General features: G+C 36.7%; 1 protein-coding gene across 8 annotated transcripts in view; it reads left to right on the top strand.

Annotated features, from left to right (window-relative positions):
- Positions 1-20,691, top strand: part of TC2N (tandem C2 domains, nuclear) — a 46,717-nt gene that overhangs the window by 10,110 nt on the left and 15,916 nt on the right. For 7 of the 8 annotated variants that reach the window (XM_027774694.1, XM_027774695.1, XM_027774696.1 and 4 more), the window contains exons 2-10: positions 1,889-2,015; positions 3,297-3,419; positions 5,046-5,279; positions 10,002-10,169; positions 11,236-11,327; positions 14,403-14,478; positions 15,734-15,834; positions 16,237-16,353; positions 19,377-19,568. In XM_027774694.1, the coding sequence (XP_027630495.1) occupies positions 3,353-3,419; positions 5,046-5,279; positions 10,002-10,169; positions 11,236-11,327; positions 14,403-14,478; positions 15,734-15,834; positions 16,237-16,353; positions 19,377-19,568 (1,047 nt within the window). In that variant the 5' untranslated portion in view covers positions 1,889-2,015; positions 3,297-3,352. The remainder of the gene's footprint in view (positions 1-1,888; positions 2,016-3,296; positions 3,420-5,045; positions 5,280-10,001; positions 10,170-11,235; positions 11,328-14,402; positions 14,479-15,733; positions 15,835-16,236; positions 16,354-19,376; positions 19,569-20,691) is intronic. The other variant, XM_027774699.1, reaches the window with a different exon arrangement.

The raw sequence follows: 20,691 nt of genomic DNA, 5'->3' as shown, positions 1-20,691 counted from the left end.
TCCCGGACCCGGTGGCTTAAAACTCACGCTGGGCGCGTGTGCGTGCATGCCCAAGATCCTGAGAGGAGAACGGAGGAGAAGGGATTGAGGCGTGACCATCCCCCCGGGGAATGATTTCTCGCTTTCTGTCTCTATGTTTCTCTCTGTCTGTCTGGTGAGTGCACGTGCCCTATAGCGAAAACCTCTCAAAAAAAAAAATTAAATAAATAAAAGGATTTCTCATTTGGAAATGTGTTCTTTCCTCATCTCTCTCTCTGTTGAGCACACAGGTCCTCTGGCTCTCCTTCCTCCTCCCCCCCCCCAAAAAAAAAAGAAATGGGGCAAATGATAAATTGAAAGAATATTTGCCACTGATATCATGGACAGTGTGTTGATCTTTAAAATATATAAAGCAGGGATTCCCAACCCTCAGACTCCAGACCAATGTCAGTCTCCTCCCCAAGGGCCACACCAAGTGAGTGAGCCAGGCTTTACTGTGTTTGCAGCTGCTTCCCATTGTTCACTTTGTTGCCTAGGCTCTGCCTCCTGTTGGGTCTTTGGGAGATTGGATTCTCATGGGAGTGCGAATCCAATATGCCATTGTTTCATTGTATATTGCAATGTGGTAGTGGTGGAAGTGGGGTGCAGATGGATGTTGTGCACTTAAGTCATCCTGGCACCAACACTCCCACCCCTCACTCAAGCCTCCCGTCTGTGGAGGGATTGTCTTCCAAGGGGCTGTTCCCTATTGCCCAGAAGGTTGGGGACCACTGATTTAAAGAACTTCTACATTGGAGAAGAAAAATACTAGCCATTTTATAAAAAGTTGGGTAAGAGACAACAGAGAATTCATAAAAACAAAAAAAGATTAGCTTTATATGAAATGATATCCAACCTCCCTTACAATAAGATAAAATAAGATATGATTTCTTTCTTATAACATTGAAAAACTCCAGCATTTGACAACATATTTTGTTGGTGCCAGAAATGGGTACTCTTGGGGACGAGCAGTTAGCGTAATGGCTATGTCTCTGGACTCCCATGTAGTCAACCGTGGTTCAAGTGCTGGACTCGGTGGCTTAAACTCACACCGGGCGCTTTTGCGTGTGTGCCCAAGATCCCAAGAAGAGAAAGGAGGAGAAGGGATTGTGGCATGACCATCCCCCCTGGGGAGATAACTTCTTGCTTTTTGTCCCTCTGTCTCTCTCTCTGTCGTTGGTGAGCCCACGCACTCTATAGCAAAAACCTCTCCAAAAAAAAAAAAAAAAAGAAATAGGTACTCTTGTACACTGGAAATGTGAAATATGGTATAACTTCAAAAATTTAGATATACAAGCAAAATTACACATGTGTATTTTGACCCAATAGTTCTCTCTAGAAATCTTTCAAATATGTGCTAAGATATATACGTATGTGAAAAGCTATTTGGCACTAATTCTAATAGCAGAAGATGAAACTAATCCAAATTTTGAGCTTAATTTCACTGAAACAACTATAAAAAATTGGTATCATAGGGTAAATTTGAACATTGAGTAGTTAGTTGATACTAAGTTTTAAATTATTTAGTAATGATAATGCTATTATGGTTATATCCAAAGAGGACCTTTTAGAAATATTTGATATGTTATAATCCATTACCAGTACTCTTTGAACATTCAAAGTAGTCCGTCTTCAGACAGTATGAGCCCCTTGAAGTTAACTCCATGGCCTCTGCTCCATCTTTTAGAGATTATTACTTAAACTATTATGGATAAGGTTATGTTACTGGAATTTATTTTAAGATAATCCAAAGGCCAGGGTAAGTAGGGAGGGTATAGAGATGAAGTAAGATTTGCCATGAGTTGGCAATTGTTTATTCTGAGTTATTGGGGTTTCATTATATTATTTTATCTTTTGCATATGTTTACAGTTTCCCATAGAAAATGTATGGAGTTTAAATAGGAATAAATGCAACAATCCATTTGTATTTGGAAAAAAGATATGGAGACCCAGGTTGGAAATTGGACATGAAGTACTTACACAATTTCATGTACTTGGTAAATATAATTATTTGCTCTATCTTATTTGTAGTGTCTTTTGTGTGTGTGACCAGTGTTTAAGGAACACTTTCTGCTAATATAATTCTAAGGATTAAGATAACTAGAAGTTTTCATTTGTTTATTAATTGACCTGCATTAGAGGACTTTTAGACTGCCAAAAAACTGAAAAAAGAGTGAATTTTTTCTTAAACTTTTTACTAGTGCCATATTTTCTTTCAGGTTTTGCCTGGATTTACATTTAGGTATATCAGATGAAATAGAAAACTGAGAGAGGGATTTGTTTTCTTCCTTCTTCCTTCCTTCCTCCCTTCCTCCATCCCTCCCTCCCTCTCTCTCTCTTTCTTTCAAAAGGTTTTCACCATATGGTGCGTGCTCTCACTGGAGAAAGAGAGAGACAGTGAGAGGGGAAGTAAGAAATCATCCCTCAAGAGGGGATGGCCACATTGCAGTCCTTTCTCCTCCATTCTCCTTGTGGTATTTTGGGCATGCATGCACATGTATCTGGCATTATTTTTTAGGCCACTGGATCTGAGACTAGAACCACAATCGGTCATATGTCCAGCGCCTCAACCGCTATGCAACCTGTTGGCCTCTCTTATTTTTATTTTTGATATTGGGTACATGCACTTGCCAGGAGGTGGAGGTGAAGAGATAGCACTCCCCAGGGGGATGGCCACGCTGCAATCCCTTTTCCGCCATTCACTCAGTGTTTTGGGCACGCATGCATACATACCTGGCATTTTCAAGCTACCAGATCCAGTACTTGAACCAGAGTCTGCCATGTGGGATCCAGTTCCTTAACTACCATGCCACCTGATGACCTACATTTAGAATTTTTTTTTTAAGGTTTTTGCCATAGGGTGCATGTGCTTGCGGGGGGTGGGGGGTAGAAATCACCCTCTCCCCAGGGAGGTATGGCCATGCTGCAGTCCCTTTTCTTCCATTCTCCTCTTGGGATTTTGGGCACACACACACATGTTCTCAGTGTGATTTTTGAAGCTGCCCAGTCCACAACTCAAACTGGTGATGTGAGAGTTCAGCGCCTTAGCCCCTATGCCACCTGCTGGTCCCTATTTAATAATTTTTAAGCATGACATTTTAATAACTTAGAAGGATCTAGGTTATACAAAATTACATATAGGAACAAACTTTTATTTTCCTCTTAAGTATTTTCGCTTCAGACTCTATGTTTTAGAAAGATAGATAATATGATTTCTTTAGTGACATCTAATGGCAGTAAGCACTATTAATTTAACTAGTTTTCTGTTCTTTCAACAGATTAATGTTAAAATTGAAAGTTTTTATCTTTTGCTGGATATTGGAAATTAAATGTAATGGCAACAGAATATATAAAGAGTTGCTGTAGAGGATGTTTCTATGGTGAAACAGAAAAGCACAACTGTGAGTTTTGTTTTGACTTCAAGAAATATTTATTTAGTGCCGTCTTCATTTGTGGCATTTTGTAATATGAGGATAAATTAGGCATGTTTCTTATCTTCATGGAGGAAGTGGAAATGTTAATCGAATATTACAGAACTTCACTTATCCTGAAACTTAGGGGAAATAGAGATAGATTCAACCCGAGAGACACCTGAGACGTCACCATCCAGAAGATGGTGTTTGCCCTAGAAGTTGAAATGGGAATTTAGCAAACTGGGTGGAAAGGAAATAAGAAAAAGGTGAGAGTTAGTCATGGGTATTACAGGTAAATGGAATAGTATAAGCAAAGAAAGACAGGAAGAGAAGAAAAGTGTTTTGAGGAGGCAACATACTCTGACAAATGTTTCGTTTTAAATAAAGACAATTTCAAACTTATGTACAGTATATTAAAATGTCTTTGATGAATGAATGACCAATGAGGGAGAGACTCATAACTTTATTAAGACCCACATTATCAGAAGTTTCCCTTTAAAAGAAGTTTTCTTTTTCTTTTCTTTTTTTTTTTTTAATGATCCTCATGCCACATTCCTCTCCCAGCCTTATCCAGCCAGGATCATGGTCACTCATGTGAGGGTCGGGCGTGTAATGGGAGACCTCAGGACACAAACCCGAGACCATCTTATATGGCCATCTTATTTCATTTCTGTTGTACTACGGCAGCTGGCTGAGATATTTCTCTCTCTCTTGTTAAGTTAAATTTATTAATTTGCTATAGGGCATGAATGCTTATCAGAGAGAGAAAGAGAAGAGAGAGAAAGCTGCTAGGTCTGGGACCTGAATCACAGTTGCTACATCCTCATCTTAAGTCATGCAGCTTAGAAATTATAGTTTTAGGGAATGGATAAAATGATTAATAGGAACTAGGCAGGGTGGGTTGCTATTATGATTATGTAGGGCCAGTGTGCCTTTTACTTTGTGATTTGGTGGAGGGTTTTGTAGACTTGAAGACCTTAGTATCCGGTCAAAACTTGCTTTACGTATTTAAGACAGTACTGACTAAAGAATTTCTTGGTTGACCTTTTTTTTTTTATTTTTAAGAGATTTTTGCACATGCACTAGCTAGAGAGACAGAGAGAGACAGAAAGCAAGATATCAGCCCCTCCCCCCAAGTAGGGATAACCATGCTGCAGTCCCTTCTCCTTCATTCTCCTCTTGGGATTTTGGGCATGTATGCACATGTGGGAGTTTTAAGCCACCGGATACGGTTAACTACATGTGAGTCCAGCAACGTAATCATTATGCCATCTGCTGTTCCCTGCTTTGTTGACATTTTTAAACAACTAGATTTTACTTGAAACCATCATTAAATTAACTACAAAATAAATTTATTTTTAAATTCTAAACTCTTGTGAAAATGACACACCTTAAAAACAGTTTTTACAATTATAAAAAGTTCATGTACTTTGCAGTAGTATATTAATTGCTCAGCCATTGGCCAGATAAAATTAATGTAGATTTCAGAAGTACTTGATAGGGCCAAGAGTAGTTTATGTAAAGGAGTAAGTACAAAAAATGATAAATTTAGATTATGGTTTGTAATCTATGAGCATATTTGTGACTTTATCTTCTTTCTTCTTTTATGTGCAGTTTCTGTGGAAAAAGACTTTAAAGCAGCAGTCTCAAATAGTCGAAATGCTGCTATCTGTATACCTCCATTGACTTCTGTTTCTGTAAAGCCTCAGGTTGGCTGTACTGAGGATTATTTGCTTTCCAAATTACCTTCTGATGGTAAAGAAGTACCATTTGTGGTGCCCAAGTTTAAGTTATCTTATATTCAGCCCAGGACACAAGGAACTCCTTCACATCTGGGAGAACTTGAAGGTAAACAATAAAATGGCAGGATTTAAAAATCAACATGCAGGATTTAAATATTACTCTTGTTGTTATTATGCTCTTTTATGTTTTTTTTTTCCTTTTTTTCTTTTGGAGAGGTTTTTGCTATAGGGCGCGTGTGCTCGCCAGACAGACAGAGAGAGACATAGAGACAGAAAGAGAGAAATCACTCCCCAGGGGGGATGGTCACGCTGCAGTCCCTTCTCCTCCATTCTCCTCTTGGAATCTTGGGCACGCATGCACACACGCCTGGCACGAGTTTTAAGCCACCGGGTCCGGGATGCGAACCGTGGTTGACTACGTGGGAGTCCAGCGACATAGCCATTACGCTAACTGCTGGTTCCCTCTTTTATGTATTTAATACAAGTTTATATAAACATGTTATATTTTGTATTTTGCTTTTTTCTATGTATGTTTTACCCTAGAGGAACTTAATGTACAGTATTTTTGAAAGGTCCCTTTATATGGTCTCATTATATTGTGACAGATTTGTATGTAGAAATGACCTTTTTAAATGGAATAATGTAATAATAATACCTCTGCTATATTTTACAGTTTAGAAAGAAGAAGTAAAGGAATTGTTCTAATTGATGAGTAAACATAGAGCATATAGTTTCTTAATTACTATTTTCTAAAATTTGGTACAATGAGAAATAAGTAAACAATCAAATACTTCTTTTTTGTTTGTTTACCACTCTGTACTTCCCAATCTAAACAGCTACTAGAATGAGGTAAATTCATTGACCAAATTTTGGCTGATGTTGTAGAGACCAGTGGACTAATGAAGATAAAGTGACATAGAGATTTTTTTAAAAGAATTATTTTATTTCATTTATTATCATCATTATTATTTGTTTAATTTGACCAGAGAGAGTGACAGAGAGGAAGAGAAAGTAGGAAAGCAAGTCTCCAGGTTCAGGACTTGAACCATAGTTGGCCATATGGGAGTCCACTGCCTTATCCACCATGCCACCTGCTGGGCCCGACATAGTTTTTTTTTAAAAAATAATTTATGTTAGTACATTAAAACACTGTCAGACACGATTTTTGCCCCTCAAAATTTTTATTAGAAAAAAAAATGCAAACTTGAAGAAAAGTTGAGAGAACTTATATGTCCTCCACATAAATGCTGCCATTAACATTTTATTGTAGGTTCTTTATCATGTATCTATCTACCTATTCACTTTTATGTCCATTTTTCTCTTTCTTTTTTTTTAATTGCCAGAGGACATGCTCACCAGAGAGAGAGAAGAAGAGAGAGAGGGTGATGGGGGTGTGATCTTCATTCTACCTCCCCCTGGGGCATGATCATAGTGCAGTTTCTTCTTTACTCTTTGATCCTGTATGGATTCTGGGCACATGCGTGTGCACCTGGCTTGTTTTTCAAGCAGCTGCTGTTGGGACTTGAACTACAGTTAGACATGTGGGATCTGATTCCCTTAACCATTAGGTTGTTGAGCCAGCCCACTTTTATATATTAATCCCCCTCTTTTAGGGATCTGGGGTTATATTTCAGAAGACAATAATACATTTCATGGAATTAAGTGATCTCTTTATTGTTTTCTTCTTTTGACATAAATTGTTCACAGTGAGCTACCCAAATGCATATTTGCTAAATTTTGTGTATATTTGTTGAATTTTATATTTATGTTTGTTGAACATTGACAAATACTCATATTATTGTAATTCAGACCCTTATCAAGATCAACTTTCTTGATACATATTTGTCCAAATATTTTTTCCTGTCTTGTCTTTCTTCTTTGAATTCCAATTATACATATGTTGGACCTTTTAATATTGTTTTATGGGTCTTTGAAACTTTGTTCTTTTCTTTTTCTCTCTATTCTTTAGATTGGATGATAGCGATCTATTTTTTTAAGAATTATTTTATTTAACTTTATTTGTCATTTTAAAATTTTATTTTAATTTGACCAGAGAGGGACAGAGAGAGAGAGAAAGTGAGAAAGCAAGCCACCAGGTCCAGAACTCAAACTGCTGTCAGCCATGTGGGAGTCCAGCGCCCTTAACCACCACACCACCTGCTGGCCCCAATAGTGATTTATTTTTGAGTTCACTATCTCCTTCCTTTGTTTCTCCATTCTTATCACCTAAGCACACATTTCTAAATATTATGGTTAATCTTTTTCTGTTTTTGACCTTTATATAAATGAAATGATATATTCAATATATATTCTTTTGTTTATGGATTTTTTTTTCCTTCAGTATATGTTTGTTCAGCTCATTTAATTTGTTGTTAGTAGTTGTAGTTTGTTTTCATTGTGTACCATATCATTGTAGTTTTTTTCCCCTGTATTTTAACTGGCATGATGTACAGTAGTATTTCTGTATATCATACTATAAGGTATTTTATGTAATAAGTATATACGTTCTATATCTATTTTACTATTGATGGACATTGGATTTTTTTTTCTAGTTTGCACTTACTGTGGATAATGGTACTGTATGAACATTCTTACATATATCTCTTGGTGCACATGTGTAAGCACTTCAGTTGTGTATATATCTAGAAGGGCACTGTTGAGCCAAACTTTTTTCACAGTGATTTGATACATTATCACCAGCAGGCTATATGATTGTTTACATTGTTCTACTTCTTGCCAACACTTGATATTGTCGGTCTTTTTTGTTTTAGCCATTCTGGTGAGTGTTGGAATATTTTATTAAGGTTTTTACTTATATTCCTCTCATAACTAATGAAATTGGTAGCCATTCTTTTACATTTCCTGTTTTAGTCTTAAGCCAATTTACATACAGGATTATCTGTCTCTTATTAATTTGTAGGGGTTCCTTATGTATTCTCTATATGAATTCTTTGTCAGATATGTTTGTTGCACATATCTTCTCTGACAGTATGCGTTACCTTCGCATTCTGTTAGTCTTCTGACAAATGGAAATTTTAAATTTAGTTAATATAGTTCAGTGTGTTAAAATATTTTTATGATTATTACTTCCTATATTTGTTATATTTAAAGAGTGCTTCCCTATCCTAAGGTTGTGAAAACTTTCCTGTAAGTTAGCTTAAATATTGAAGCTTTATCAGTTTGCCCTTAGTATTTAATTTAGACCTACAATCCCTATGGAGTTAATTTTTTTTGTGAATATTAATGGTTTGGTAGCATGGAGGCTTATATTTTTTTACATTACTTTAATAAAAAGACAATCCTTTCCCCACTTTTATGCAGTGATACCTTTATATAAATCAACTGTCCATAAAACAGGTATCTCTTCCTGGGTCTCTTCTATTCTGTGCCATTGTTTTCGGTTGTTTTTTGTTTGTTTGTTTGTTTTTAAGTTTGCTATAGTGTGCCAACACTCAATAGGAAGAAAGAGAGGGTGAGAGAGAAAAGGAAAAACCTCCCCTTCCCCAGGGAGTTTGACCACAGCACAATGGGATTTTGGGCATGTACACAAATGTACCCAGGATGCTTTTCAGTGCAGCAATCCTCCAGCCTCCATTGGTTTTGGCCATAGGGTGGGCACTACCACACCCAGCTTCAGCATGCTTTTCGAACTTTTGGGTCCGGGTATCCCAACTGTGCAGTTGGTCGTGTGGGATCCAGCTGCTTTAACTTCCATGGTCCCTACTGGCCCCCAGTTGATCTATTTTTTTCTGTCATTGTGTCAATATTCTTCTATTCTTAATACCCAGTAAAACAAATGTATCACTGGTACCAGCAGATGGCATAATGGTTATGTTGCTGGACTTCCACATGGCTGACTGTGGTTTGAGTCTCAGATCCAGAGGCTTCAAACTCAAGTCAGGTGCTTGTTGTGTGTATGTGCCCAAAATCCTAAAAGGATGGAGGTAAAGGGATTGTGATGTGGTTGGCCCCCTGGGGGCTGATTTCTCACTTTCTGTTTCTCTCTGTCTCTATGGCGAGCACATGTGCCCTATAGTAAAAATCTCTCTTTAAAAAACAAAAAAAGACAGAAGAGAAAAAAAACCCATTGTATCACGTCTGGCTTTCTTTTTAAGTATATAGGTAATTATATTTTCATAAATGCTTTCTATCCATCTGTTTAAAATTTGATTTCCAACTTGATTGTGTTGTGATAAGAAAATATACTATGTGTGATCTCAACTCTTTTATTTTGAAAATTGCTCAGTGTATCCCATCATATGGTCATTTTAAATAAATGTCCTGTGTCATCTTCAAAAATGCATATCTCCAAAAAAAGGTAAAGGTATTCTATATATAAGTGCAAAAATAAGAGGAAACCCAAATAACAAAATACAGAGTTGCCTATAGCAGTGGTCCTCAACCTTTTTAGCACTAGGCGCCAGTTTCATGAAAACAGTTTTTCTGTGGACCAGGGTAGGGGGTTTTGGAATGATTCAAGTGCATTACATTTATTGTGAACTTTATTTTTACTTTTATTTTTATCACAGTCAGAATAATAAGGACTGGTACCAGTCCATGGCCCAGAGGCTAGGAACCCTTGGTCTATAGGGTAAAGAAAAATGCCATAATTTACCAGATTGTTTTGAGAACAGGATTCATAGCTGATCTCTGGCATAATATTTCATGCAGTTAGAATTTCATATATGTGGACTTTTTTTTTTCACATCAAAGGCATGTGATATGTTACTTGAAACAAGCATTTTTTTCCCCTTTGCCTTAAGCATAATAACTGTTGGCTAATGACTCCAAGAAAAGGATGTAAAACTTTAGAAACACTTGCTTTCAGGATCTGCCAGAGCATCCTTTGGAGATCGAAAGGTAGAACTTTCCAGTTTATCTCAGCATGGACCGAGCTATGATATATATAACCCATTCTACATGTATCAGCACATTTCACCTGATTTGAGCCGACGCTTTCCTCTGCGTTCTGAAGCAACTAGACTGTCTGGATCAGGTATGGAAATATATCATGTGCTTTTCCTTTTTGAGTTTCTCTTTAGCACATTTAGATACCAAATCTAAAACCTTTGAAGAAATGGTTATTATTATTAAAAACAATTTTAAAATAAGAAAAAAACAGACTTCATAAGTTTGTGATGAGCATCATGACTTCTTTGTGGTATTGTATATAACATAAAAATGGAAGGATCAATGAATTATGTCTCTTGGTAGTTCAGATTCCATGTTGTTTTTCCTCTTTTGAGAGTTTTGTTTTCAGGTTGTTTTTGTATAGCATATATCTTCTGTATATTGATTCTACAACAGGCATTTTAAAATGTTTTTCTTTCCAGTTCTATTCAGTGAAAAATAATGAATTTAGAAAACCCATGATATAATTATAAATACAAAGGAAATAGAAAATGCTTAAATGATTATAGAACCTTTTGTAGTTTTATATTTCACCTGTATCAATGATAGTTCATTGTATATCTGTTTCTTGAAATTCCCTGTTTTTCAGATTTTTGATTTGTTTAGCTTTCTCAACCACTGAATTTAGCGTGAGATACTAAAAATGACATGTTTCTTTCAGGGCCTTGTGCCCACCACTGAGCTATAATATACAATTGGTATAAAGTGTTTTTTTTTTTTTAACTGAAGATAATACAGTTTAGGAGGGAAATTAGAAATATAGACTAAAAATATAAAAGTACAGGGGATTTAGTATTGATTTTCAAATGTTACATTAAATAGTAGTTGATATTTACACTAGAGTAGAATACTTTCTTACATCCTCTTAGATGATTCTCACATGAAGGATTGGGGAATATAAGTAAAAAAGAGTGAAATTGTCTTGCTTGATATTTGATGTGAAAGTATAAATGTGTTATTTGATTTATATTGATTTCTTTTTCAAACAAAAGTAAAATAATTGAAAAAAATTAAAATTTTTTGGAAGGCTTCATCTTATACATAGAGTTGTATTACTGTAGATTTAGTTCATAGTAATTAAATAAAATTTCAGTGTTTCTTTTTTTCTTTGTTACTATAAAAATAAGTATTATTCTCCTGTCTCTTTGTAGTTTGTGATTTAAGGACCAACAAACTTCCTGGTTCTCCTGGGCTAAGCAAATCTATGTTTGATCTTACAAGTTCATCTCAGCGATTCATCCAGGTAAATTAGTTATAGAAATTTGATTGTATGTGCTAATTTGTTTCCAAATTAAAAATTCAGAAATGCATGAATTAATGTATATTTTATATAGATGTATCTGAAGAATAAATACTTGGTATGTCCCATGTGAATTATTTTAGGAAGCTCTCAGTTGAACACTACAAGGCAGTGGTTTTTTCATTTTAGTTCTTTCTTTTCTTTTTTCTAATGATTTTTTACATCTATCAGCTGGTATGCACTCAGGAAATGCTGAGGTAGCTAGATTTTTTTTTTTTTTTTTTTTTTTAGTTTTTGTTATAGGACATGCACATTCACCAGAAAGAGACAGAGAGAAAGAGAGAGCAAAAGTGAGAAATCACCTCCCAAAGGGGATGAACATGCCACAGTCCCCTTTCTTTCAGTCTCTTCTTAGAGACTGTCTACTCTCTGAGGCAGTTAATAACATGAATATTATTTATTTAATTTTTATTATTGAACGTAAGCTAGTTATTTATTTTTTTGGAAAGGGTTTTGCTGTAAGGCATGTGCGCTCACCAGAAAGGGGATGGCCACGCTGCAATCCCTTCTCCTCTGTTCTCCTCTCTGGATCCTGGGCACACACACACACACACACACACGCACAGCATAAGTTTAAGCCACTGGGTGTGGGAACTGAACTGCTGTTGACTACATGGGAGTCCAGCGACATAGCCATTATGCCAACTGCTGGTCCCAGTTTTTCAATATGTTTTAAAGTGTTGTGTTTTTTTTGTTTAGAGAGATTTTTGCTATAGAGCACGTGTGCTCACCAGAGAGAGAGACTGACAGACAGAAAGTGAGAAATCACCCCCCAGGGGGAATGGCTACACTGCAATTCCTTCTTCTCCAGTCTCCTCTCAGGATTTTGGGCATGCACACAAAATAAAAAGACATAGCACATGCATACCTATAGCTGATATTAAAAGCACTGTGAGATATGACTTTTATACATGAAACTTCTTTCCATTTCACTGTATATACGTATATCTTATAAAATGAAAATATATTTTATTTATTATTTTTAGAGAGGTTTTTGCTATATGGCACATGGGCTCGCTGGAGACACAGAGACTGAGAGAGAAAGTGAGAAACCACACCCCTGGGGGGATTGGCCATGCTACATTCCCTTCTCTATCATTCTTCTCTCAGTATTTTGGGCATACACGTTCACGTGCCTACTGTGAGTTTCAAACCACTGATTTGAATGATTGAACCATGGTTGACCATTTGGGAGTCCAACTCCTTACCCACTATGCTACCTGTTGCCCCCAAAATACATTTTAAACAAGCCTTAATAATTCTCGTTTGAATTTATGTTATAAACTTAATTCTTCCTTTTTTTAAAAAAAAAAAATAATAATTTTCCAGCAGGCACATGCACTGGATGGGGAGAGACGTGGTGGTGGTGGTGGTGGTGAGAGAATGAGAAAGCACCCTCCATTGGGGACATTCATGCCACAGTGCCTTCTCCATTTCTCCCTCCATTTGGGATTTTGGGCACACACACCCAATGTGTTTTTCAGGCCACTGAATCTTAGATTTGAACCACTGAATCAGCCATGTGGGATCCAGTGGTCTCTAACACAATGCCACTGGCTGGCCCTAGACTTAATTCTTTTTTTTTTTTTTAAGAGAAATTTTTTGCTATAATGCGAATGTACTTGCCAGAGAGACTGAGAGAGACAGAGACAGAAAGCAAGAAATCACCCCCTAGCGGGGATGGACTTGCCACAATCCCTTCTCCATTTTCCTCTCAGAATTTTGGGCATGTATGCACACATGCCTGGCATGAGTTTTAAGCCACTGGGACTGGGACTCAAACTGTTGTCAACTATGTTGGAGTGCAGCAACACAGCCATCACACTGTCTGTTAGTCCCTAGACTTAATTCTTTATAGCAACAGTTTTTCAGCTTGCAACAGAATTGTTTGTAGAGCTTGTTAAAATACAGATTGTGGGGCCAGCAGATGATGTGGTTAAGGCACTGGATTCCACATGGCTGACTGGTTTGAGTCTCAGATCAGCAGCTTGAAAATCATGCTGGGCATGTGTGCATGCATGCCCCAAATCCTGAGAGATGACTAGAGACTATGCAGTAGGGCTTGATTCTGTGTTTCTAAAGTTTCCCAAATGATACTGGTTATGCTGGTCTAGAGGGACCAGGCTTTGATAACTGCTGCTTTATAGGGCTATAGGTAACAGGGTAATTGCAAATATATTCTGATTTTTATTAATGTTTTTAAGTATGAAATTTAAGCTGTTTCTCCTTATTACAAAACCAAACCAAAAACAGCAAAGGCTTTCCAATATATAATCTAGTAAGATATTTAAGATTTTCCTGATAACACATAAAAAATATTTTTTTCTCCCCTTTACTATTTAAAAGTGGGAAACTGGGACCAGCAGTTAACACAATGGCTATGTCATGTCACTGGACTCCCACTTAGTTGACTGCGGTTCGAGTCCTGGACCCAGTGGCTTAAACTCACGCCAGGAATGTGTGCATGCGTGTCCAAGATCCCGAGAGGAGAATGGAGGAGAAGGGATTGCGGTGTGCCATCCCCCCTGGGAGGGTGATTTCTCGCTTTCTAACTCTCTCTGTGGTGTTCCTGGGGGACCCCCCCCCCCTTAAACAAAAACCCCCCAAAAAAAAAAAAAAAAAAGTAAATAAACTGGGAAACTTTGGCTATAGCATTGTGAAGATGATAAATATAGGGGCCAGTAGTTAGTGTAGTCAACCACGGTTCGAGTCTGGGACCCGGTGGCTTAAACTCATGCTGGGCGCATGTACATGTGTGCCCAAGATCCTAAGAAGAGAAAGGAGGAGAAGGGATTGCAGCAAGGCCATCCCCCCCGGGGGGTGATTTCTCACTTTCTAACTCTCTGTCTCTTTCAGTCTTTCTGGTGAGTGCATGCACTCTATAGCAAAAACCTCTCCAAAAAAAAAAAAAAAAAAGATAAATATACTTTTTGATACTTAGGTGATTATTGGGGCATAATTATAGAATTCTTAAAGTTTGGTATGTAATTTCTTACTAAAAAAGAATTTTATTTGTAGAGACATGATTCATTGTCCAGTGTACCCAGTAGTTCTTCTTCAAGGAAGAATTCTCAGGGAAGTAACAGAAGCCTAGGTAAGGAATGAAATATTTTATTCTTATACTCCTAAGGAAATTATTTCCATTCAATAGTAATTTCAAAGTTTATATGATAAGCTAAAGAACAATTCCAGATGATCATAGGTGTGTTGATTGTATCTATGTTGACAGTGTTATTGACATATGAATACTTGATCAGATGGTCCATTTTTCAGTGTTCAGGCATAAATGCCTTTTTTTTTTTAAGAGAGATTTTTGCTGTAGGGCACATGCAGTCACTGGAGACACAGTGAGAAACAGGGAGATACAAAGTGAGAAATTACCCTCTAGTGGGGATGGCCACGCCACAGTCTCTTCTCCTCCACTCTCCTCTTGAGATTCTAGGCACGCACACACTTGCACCCAGAGCGAGTTTTAAGCTGCTATGTCTGGGACACATACCATGGTCAACTACATAGGAGTTAAGTGACTTACCATTTTGCCATCTACTGGTCCCTCAAAAAATTTTTTTTAAGGAGACTTTATTTATTTATTTGCAATATGGTGTGTGTTTGCCAGAGACAGAAAGTGAGGAATCACCTCCGAGGGAGTGGTAAGGCCACTTGAAGTCTTCTCCTCTATTCTCCTCTTGCTTGGGATTTGCATGCCTGGCTTAAGTTTCAGGCTGCTGGGTCTAGAACTCAAACCACAGTCAGCCATATGGGAGTCCAGCAACGTAAACATTATGCCATCTACTGGTCCCCATAAACTCATCTTTTAAAAAAGTGAAATAGTTAAAAGTCTTCTGGTTTTGAAGTTTATTAGTGAAGAAAATTCTGGAAGGATACAGTGTTAAGGCTATATGAATGTTGTTTAGAAAGGTTTTTCTTAGTTTTAACTTAAATCTCTCACTCTGCAACTGAGTTTTTAAGCCATGTTCTTTTTTTTAAAAAAAAGAATTTATTTATTTAATTTTATTTGTTATTATTATTTAAAAATTGACCCTAGAGAGAGAGAGAGAGAAAGGAAAGTGAGAAAGCAAGCCTCTAAGGACTCAAACTGCAGTTGGCCATGTGGGAGTCCAGTGCTCCAACCACCATACCACCTGACAACCCTAGCCATGTGCTTCTTTGTGAAATATCTTTCTCTTGGTGCTTTAATAAAACATTGCAATGTGATATTCGTCTTGTTAAATTGGGAACTTTAAAAAAATTGTAATATTTTTCAGTTTCTTCTTATCATTTGATAGTATCAAAGTTTTATTAGAAGGAAGACATGGTATTTGAAACATCTTTGTCCTTTTACCATTTAGATACAATTACTTTGTCAGGAGATGAAAGAGATTTTGGGAGATTGAATGTGAAATTGTTTTATAATTCTTCAGTAGAGCAGATCTGGATCACGGTTTTACAGGTAAATAGTACAGTTAATAAAATATTTTCTTCTGAAATTAAATATTTAGACATTATATTTATATTTATGTAAATAGTAATTGCCCTCTTCTGGGGGAATGAGCCAGTTTTGTCTGAAATTTAGGATTCGGTAGTATTTTTCAGAAAATAATATTTATTAAAGGATTTAGGAAAATTAACCTGTACTATGGTAGATTTGTGCTTTTAACCTCAGAAGAAAATTAATATGGGATCTAGAATATTAAATATCAACATTATTTTAATGTAGATGAAATATAGGGTCTTAGCAGACTAAAATTTATTTTTATAGTTTTTGTCTGAAGTCACAAAATCAAGAAATATCAAATATATGTATTGTCATAATCATTTGTAAAATTCGAACTGAATTTAATATTTTTTTTAGTGCAGAGATTTAAGTTGGCCCTCTAGTTATGGAGACACTCCAACTATTTCTATAAAAGGAATATTAACATTGCCCAAACCAGTCCATTTCAAGTCTTCTGCCAAGGAAGTTTCCCATGTAAGTAGCTTTTCAATTTTAATTTCTTTTCTCTTTTTCTCATGTTTGTTACTTTTATCTAGGTAACAACTTGGAATAAGAAAGTGTTTTATTTTGGGGAAATTACAAATTATATACTCTTTGTTTTTTATTTTTCATGTTTTTTAAAGCTTATTTATTTACTTTTCCCATGAGAGAGACACACAGAATGAGTGCCAGAGAGACAGGCATCCCCGATAGGCTCTCCATGCCATGATCTACCTCCAGTGGTTAGCCAGCCATGGGCTTGCATACCGTGAGTACCTACTGTACTGAGAAAAATTCCAGGACTCGACTCCAGGACCTTTCCCGTAATTCCAGCTGTATTACCAGCTGTGCCACTGCCTGGCTAACTTTGTTTTTAAAGACAATTTGAGTCTCAAAAATATTTGATATTTTGTTTCTAATATTAAGATGCATTTAAAAAGAAAATCTGAGTCACTAAAGTATATAGAAGATAAATGCTATCTATATAAAAGAAAAATAAATTTCTATGTTTTTGTTTTCTCTTCCCATCCAACCAATTCTGACTTTGAAAAAGGATTGCATGATTACAATTTATTTCTTCCAAGTAATATAACTGGAAAACTTCTGATACTGAGTTTAGTTTTATAGATTCTAGATTTCATAGTAACTTAAATACATTGTCTTGTTTGTCTTTTTTTTTTTTTTTGGAGAGATTTTTCGCTATAGGGTGCGTGCGCTCGCCAGACAGAGAGAGACATAGAGACAGAAAGCGAGAAATCACCCCCCAGGGGAGATGGTCACACGGCAATCCCTTCTCCTCCATTCTCTCGGGATCTTGGGCACGCATGCACACGCGCCCGGCATGAGTTCTAAGCCACCGGGTCCGGGACGTGAACCGTGGTTGACTACGTGGGAGTCCAGCGACATAGCCATTACGCTAACTGCTGGTTCCCTTGTTTGTCTTTTGATATATGTTAAAAAGTTAGTATTTTTCTATGAAATAAGAAAATCCCGGGCCAGATGGTGGTGCAAGGGAAAACACAACACTTTGTGAGACTGACCTTCATGAAAAGATTTCGATTTCACTCCAGAAATCTCCCTGAATTATACTAGGGATGTGTGTGCCCGTGATCCAGGCTGGTTGAAACTGAGGGTGGATCATGGCATCAAAACCCTATTGGGGGTGCTTGTCTCTCAGTCTTTTTTTTCCTTTTGTTCATGGAAGACTAAACCTTAAAAAAAAAAGTACTACTTAAAAATAAGAGAATTCAAATGACTAATAAACACATAAAAAATTGCTGTGAGTCATAGAAACATAAACTTAGGGGGTCAGCAGATGGTGTGGTGATTGGAGTGCTGGACTCCCACATGACTGACTGCAGTTCGAGTCTCAGACTTGGTGGCTTACTTTTTCACTTTCTCTCTGGTGAGTGAATGTGCCTTGTAAACTGTAATAATAAGTAAAATTAAATAATTCTTTACAAAAAGAGAGAGAAACACAAATTTAGGACCAACCCTGTAGTGTAGCAGTTAGTCATTACACAGAGGAAATAGGATCCCACATGACTGACCTAGTTTTGAGTCCTGGCCCCATCATGAAGCTGAGAGGAAAAAGGATTGCCGCATGACTGGGCTCTTTTGGGAGAGTCTCTCTCTCTCTCTCTCTCTCTCTGTCTCTCATGCATACTGCATATGCACCCTCTAGCAAAAATAATAAATAAATAAAATAAAAAGAGTCACCATTTAGGCACAGTATTGAAGATATCTGTTAGTTGCCCAGATAATTTGCCTTTTTAAAAGGCAAAAAACACAAAACAAAATAAGAACTTCTTCACAAAAGGATGAATTAAAGATGGAAAGAAGAAAAGAAGGAAGCAAAGAACCTTCTGGTGTCAAGAAGATATAAACCCATGGTAAGCCAAGAGTTTGAAAGTATTCAACTAACAAAAAGAACATTTGAAAGTATTCTTGGGCCAGCCCCATAGCTCAGCTGTTAGGTGATGTGCAGAGGAAGTGTATTCCACATGGCTTACCAAGGTTCAAGTGCCCATGATCCTGACAAGATGGAGAATTGGAGGAAAATGAATTACAGCATGACTAGGCTCTGTTGGATGGGGGGTGCTTTCTTTCTCTTTCTGTCTCAGGCACATGCACATACTCTGTCATTAAAAAGGAAAAAAAAGTGAAAGATAATATTAGCTTAGAAAAACAGACTCACTGTCTGAGCTGAGCACTTAATGAGAAAAGGTAGAACTTTAAACTCATATTTTCCTTTATGATGGAGTTTGTTTTTCAGATTGGAAAGAGGGAAATAAAAGTAACCAAAAGAGAAGTTGAAGCCCAAGCTAGATGGGAATAACAGTAGACAAAGAATAGTGCCTTTTTTATTTTTAGAATTATTTAATTTTCTTTATTATTATTATTATTTTTTAATTTGGTATAGAGCACATGCACTCACCAGAGAAAAGGGGGAGGGGGCAGTGAGAAAGCAAGCTACCAGTACCAGGTCTGGGACTCAAATTGCGGTAAGCCTTGTGGGAGTCCAGCACCTCAACTGCCATGTCATCTGCTAGCTCTGAAATACTAGCTCTCTTAAAGAAATAATTGAAGTCTCTAGTGAACAAATTAGATTTGGGGCATTGAGGATATTTGCATATTTCTTGAACCACCCTCATTAATTGTTGAAGAATAATGAACAGCAGGGAAGATACTCCAGAACTAAAGATGGAAAAAACACCTTATTTTCAGAAAGGTAAAAAGCCATATTGGTGAGCTTGGTGTTGATATTGACCTAAATTGCTGACTAAGTGCTTAAAAGAATGATTTATGAAATCAAAATGATAGAATCCAAGATAAACTCTGGAAAAAAACAAGTTATAGATTGTTTCATTTTTCATTTATATTTAAAAATGTAATTTTTATTGTTGTAAACAAATTCTTTCCTAGATATAAAATAAAATATTACTTTGCATTAGTGTATCAGCCTTCTTTCTAGTCCTTTAATTTATATATTTTATGCTTTCTTGTTTCCATTGAAGGTTATTGAATTTATGGAAACTTTTGTATTTGCTATTAAACTCCAAAACCTACAAACAGTCAGGCTTGTATTTAAGATTCAGACCCAGACTCCCAGAAAGAAAACCATTGGAGAATGTTCACTATCGCTCAGAACTCTAAGCACACAGGAAATGGATTACTCGTTGGATATAACACCACCTTCAAAAATTTCTGTAAGTGATAATAATAAGCAACGTATATTTTAAGAATTATTTAGAGGACTCATTTTGTTTTTTGGAGAATAACTTGAATACTATAGAGTATTGGAGTATTAAGAAGACTCTTGAGAAACAATAATAATGAAAATGTCATTTAAAAATGATATTTGGGCCAGCAGGTAGTGTGTTGGTTAAGGCACTGGATCTCACATGGCCAACTCTGTGAATTGAGTCCCAAACCTGGTGGCTTGAAATACACACCAGGCACATGTGCATGTATGTCCAGAATGCCAAGGGGAGAATAGAGAAGGGACTGTGGTGTGGCCATCTTCTAGGAGGTGGGATGGTGGGGAGGGGAGGTGATTGCTCAGCTTCTATCTCTGTCTCTTTCTGTCTCTCCAGTGAGCACACGTGCTCTATAGCAAAATATCTGGGGGAAAATTTTATATATTTATTTAAACTGTTGTCAGAAGGTTAACAGAAATCTTTTTCTTTCTTTGGAAAATAACTTCAAGGTTACCTTTTACTAGCACATTTTTAATTTTTCATACTTAAGGGGAAATAACTTGGAAGTATGAATAGCTTTAAATTTTTTTTTTTTTTAGTTTTTTTTGAGAATTTTTGCTGTAGGACATGTGTGCTCACTGGGGAGAGAGTGAGAGACAGTAAGAAATCATTCCCCCCCAGGGGGGATGATACACTGCAGTCCCTTCTCCTCCATTCTCCTCTCAGGATTTTGGGCAACACACATGCACCCCGGGTGCATTTCAAGCCTTTGGGTCTGGGATTCAAACCTCAGTTGACCACATGGGAGTCCAGCGCGTTAACGCTATACCACCTGCTGGTCCTTGTTTTCTTGATAGTTTTTTAAGTAGTTGCTAACTTAGGAAAAACAAGAAAGATTTATAACTCCAAACTCAATCAGAAATTTCCCTTAATTAGGTTTGGAAAGTTGTCTTGATTTCATGAATAAGCTGTATATCTGCTCACAAACTGGTTAGAATGTAAGTTTTTATCTGTTGTTTTTTAAATGTGACTACTTATAGTACTGGTTGATTTTTGGGACCTAATACTGCTTCTCTCACTTAGCCAGCTGAACATATTCTTTTTCTTTTTTCTTTTTTTTTTTTTTTTTTTT

Source organism: Tupaia chinensis, unplaced genomic scaffold (genome assembly GCF_000334495.1).
Source record: "Tupaia chinensis unplaced genomic scaffold, TupChi_1.0 Scaffold000469_1, whole genome shotgun sequence".
NCBI lineage: Eukaryota > Metazoa > Chordata > Mammalia > Scandentia > Tupaiidae > Tupaia > Tupaia belangeri.
This window is presented reverse-complemented; position numbering and strand designations above follow the sequence as displayed.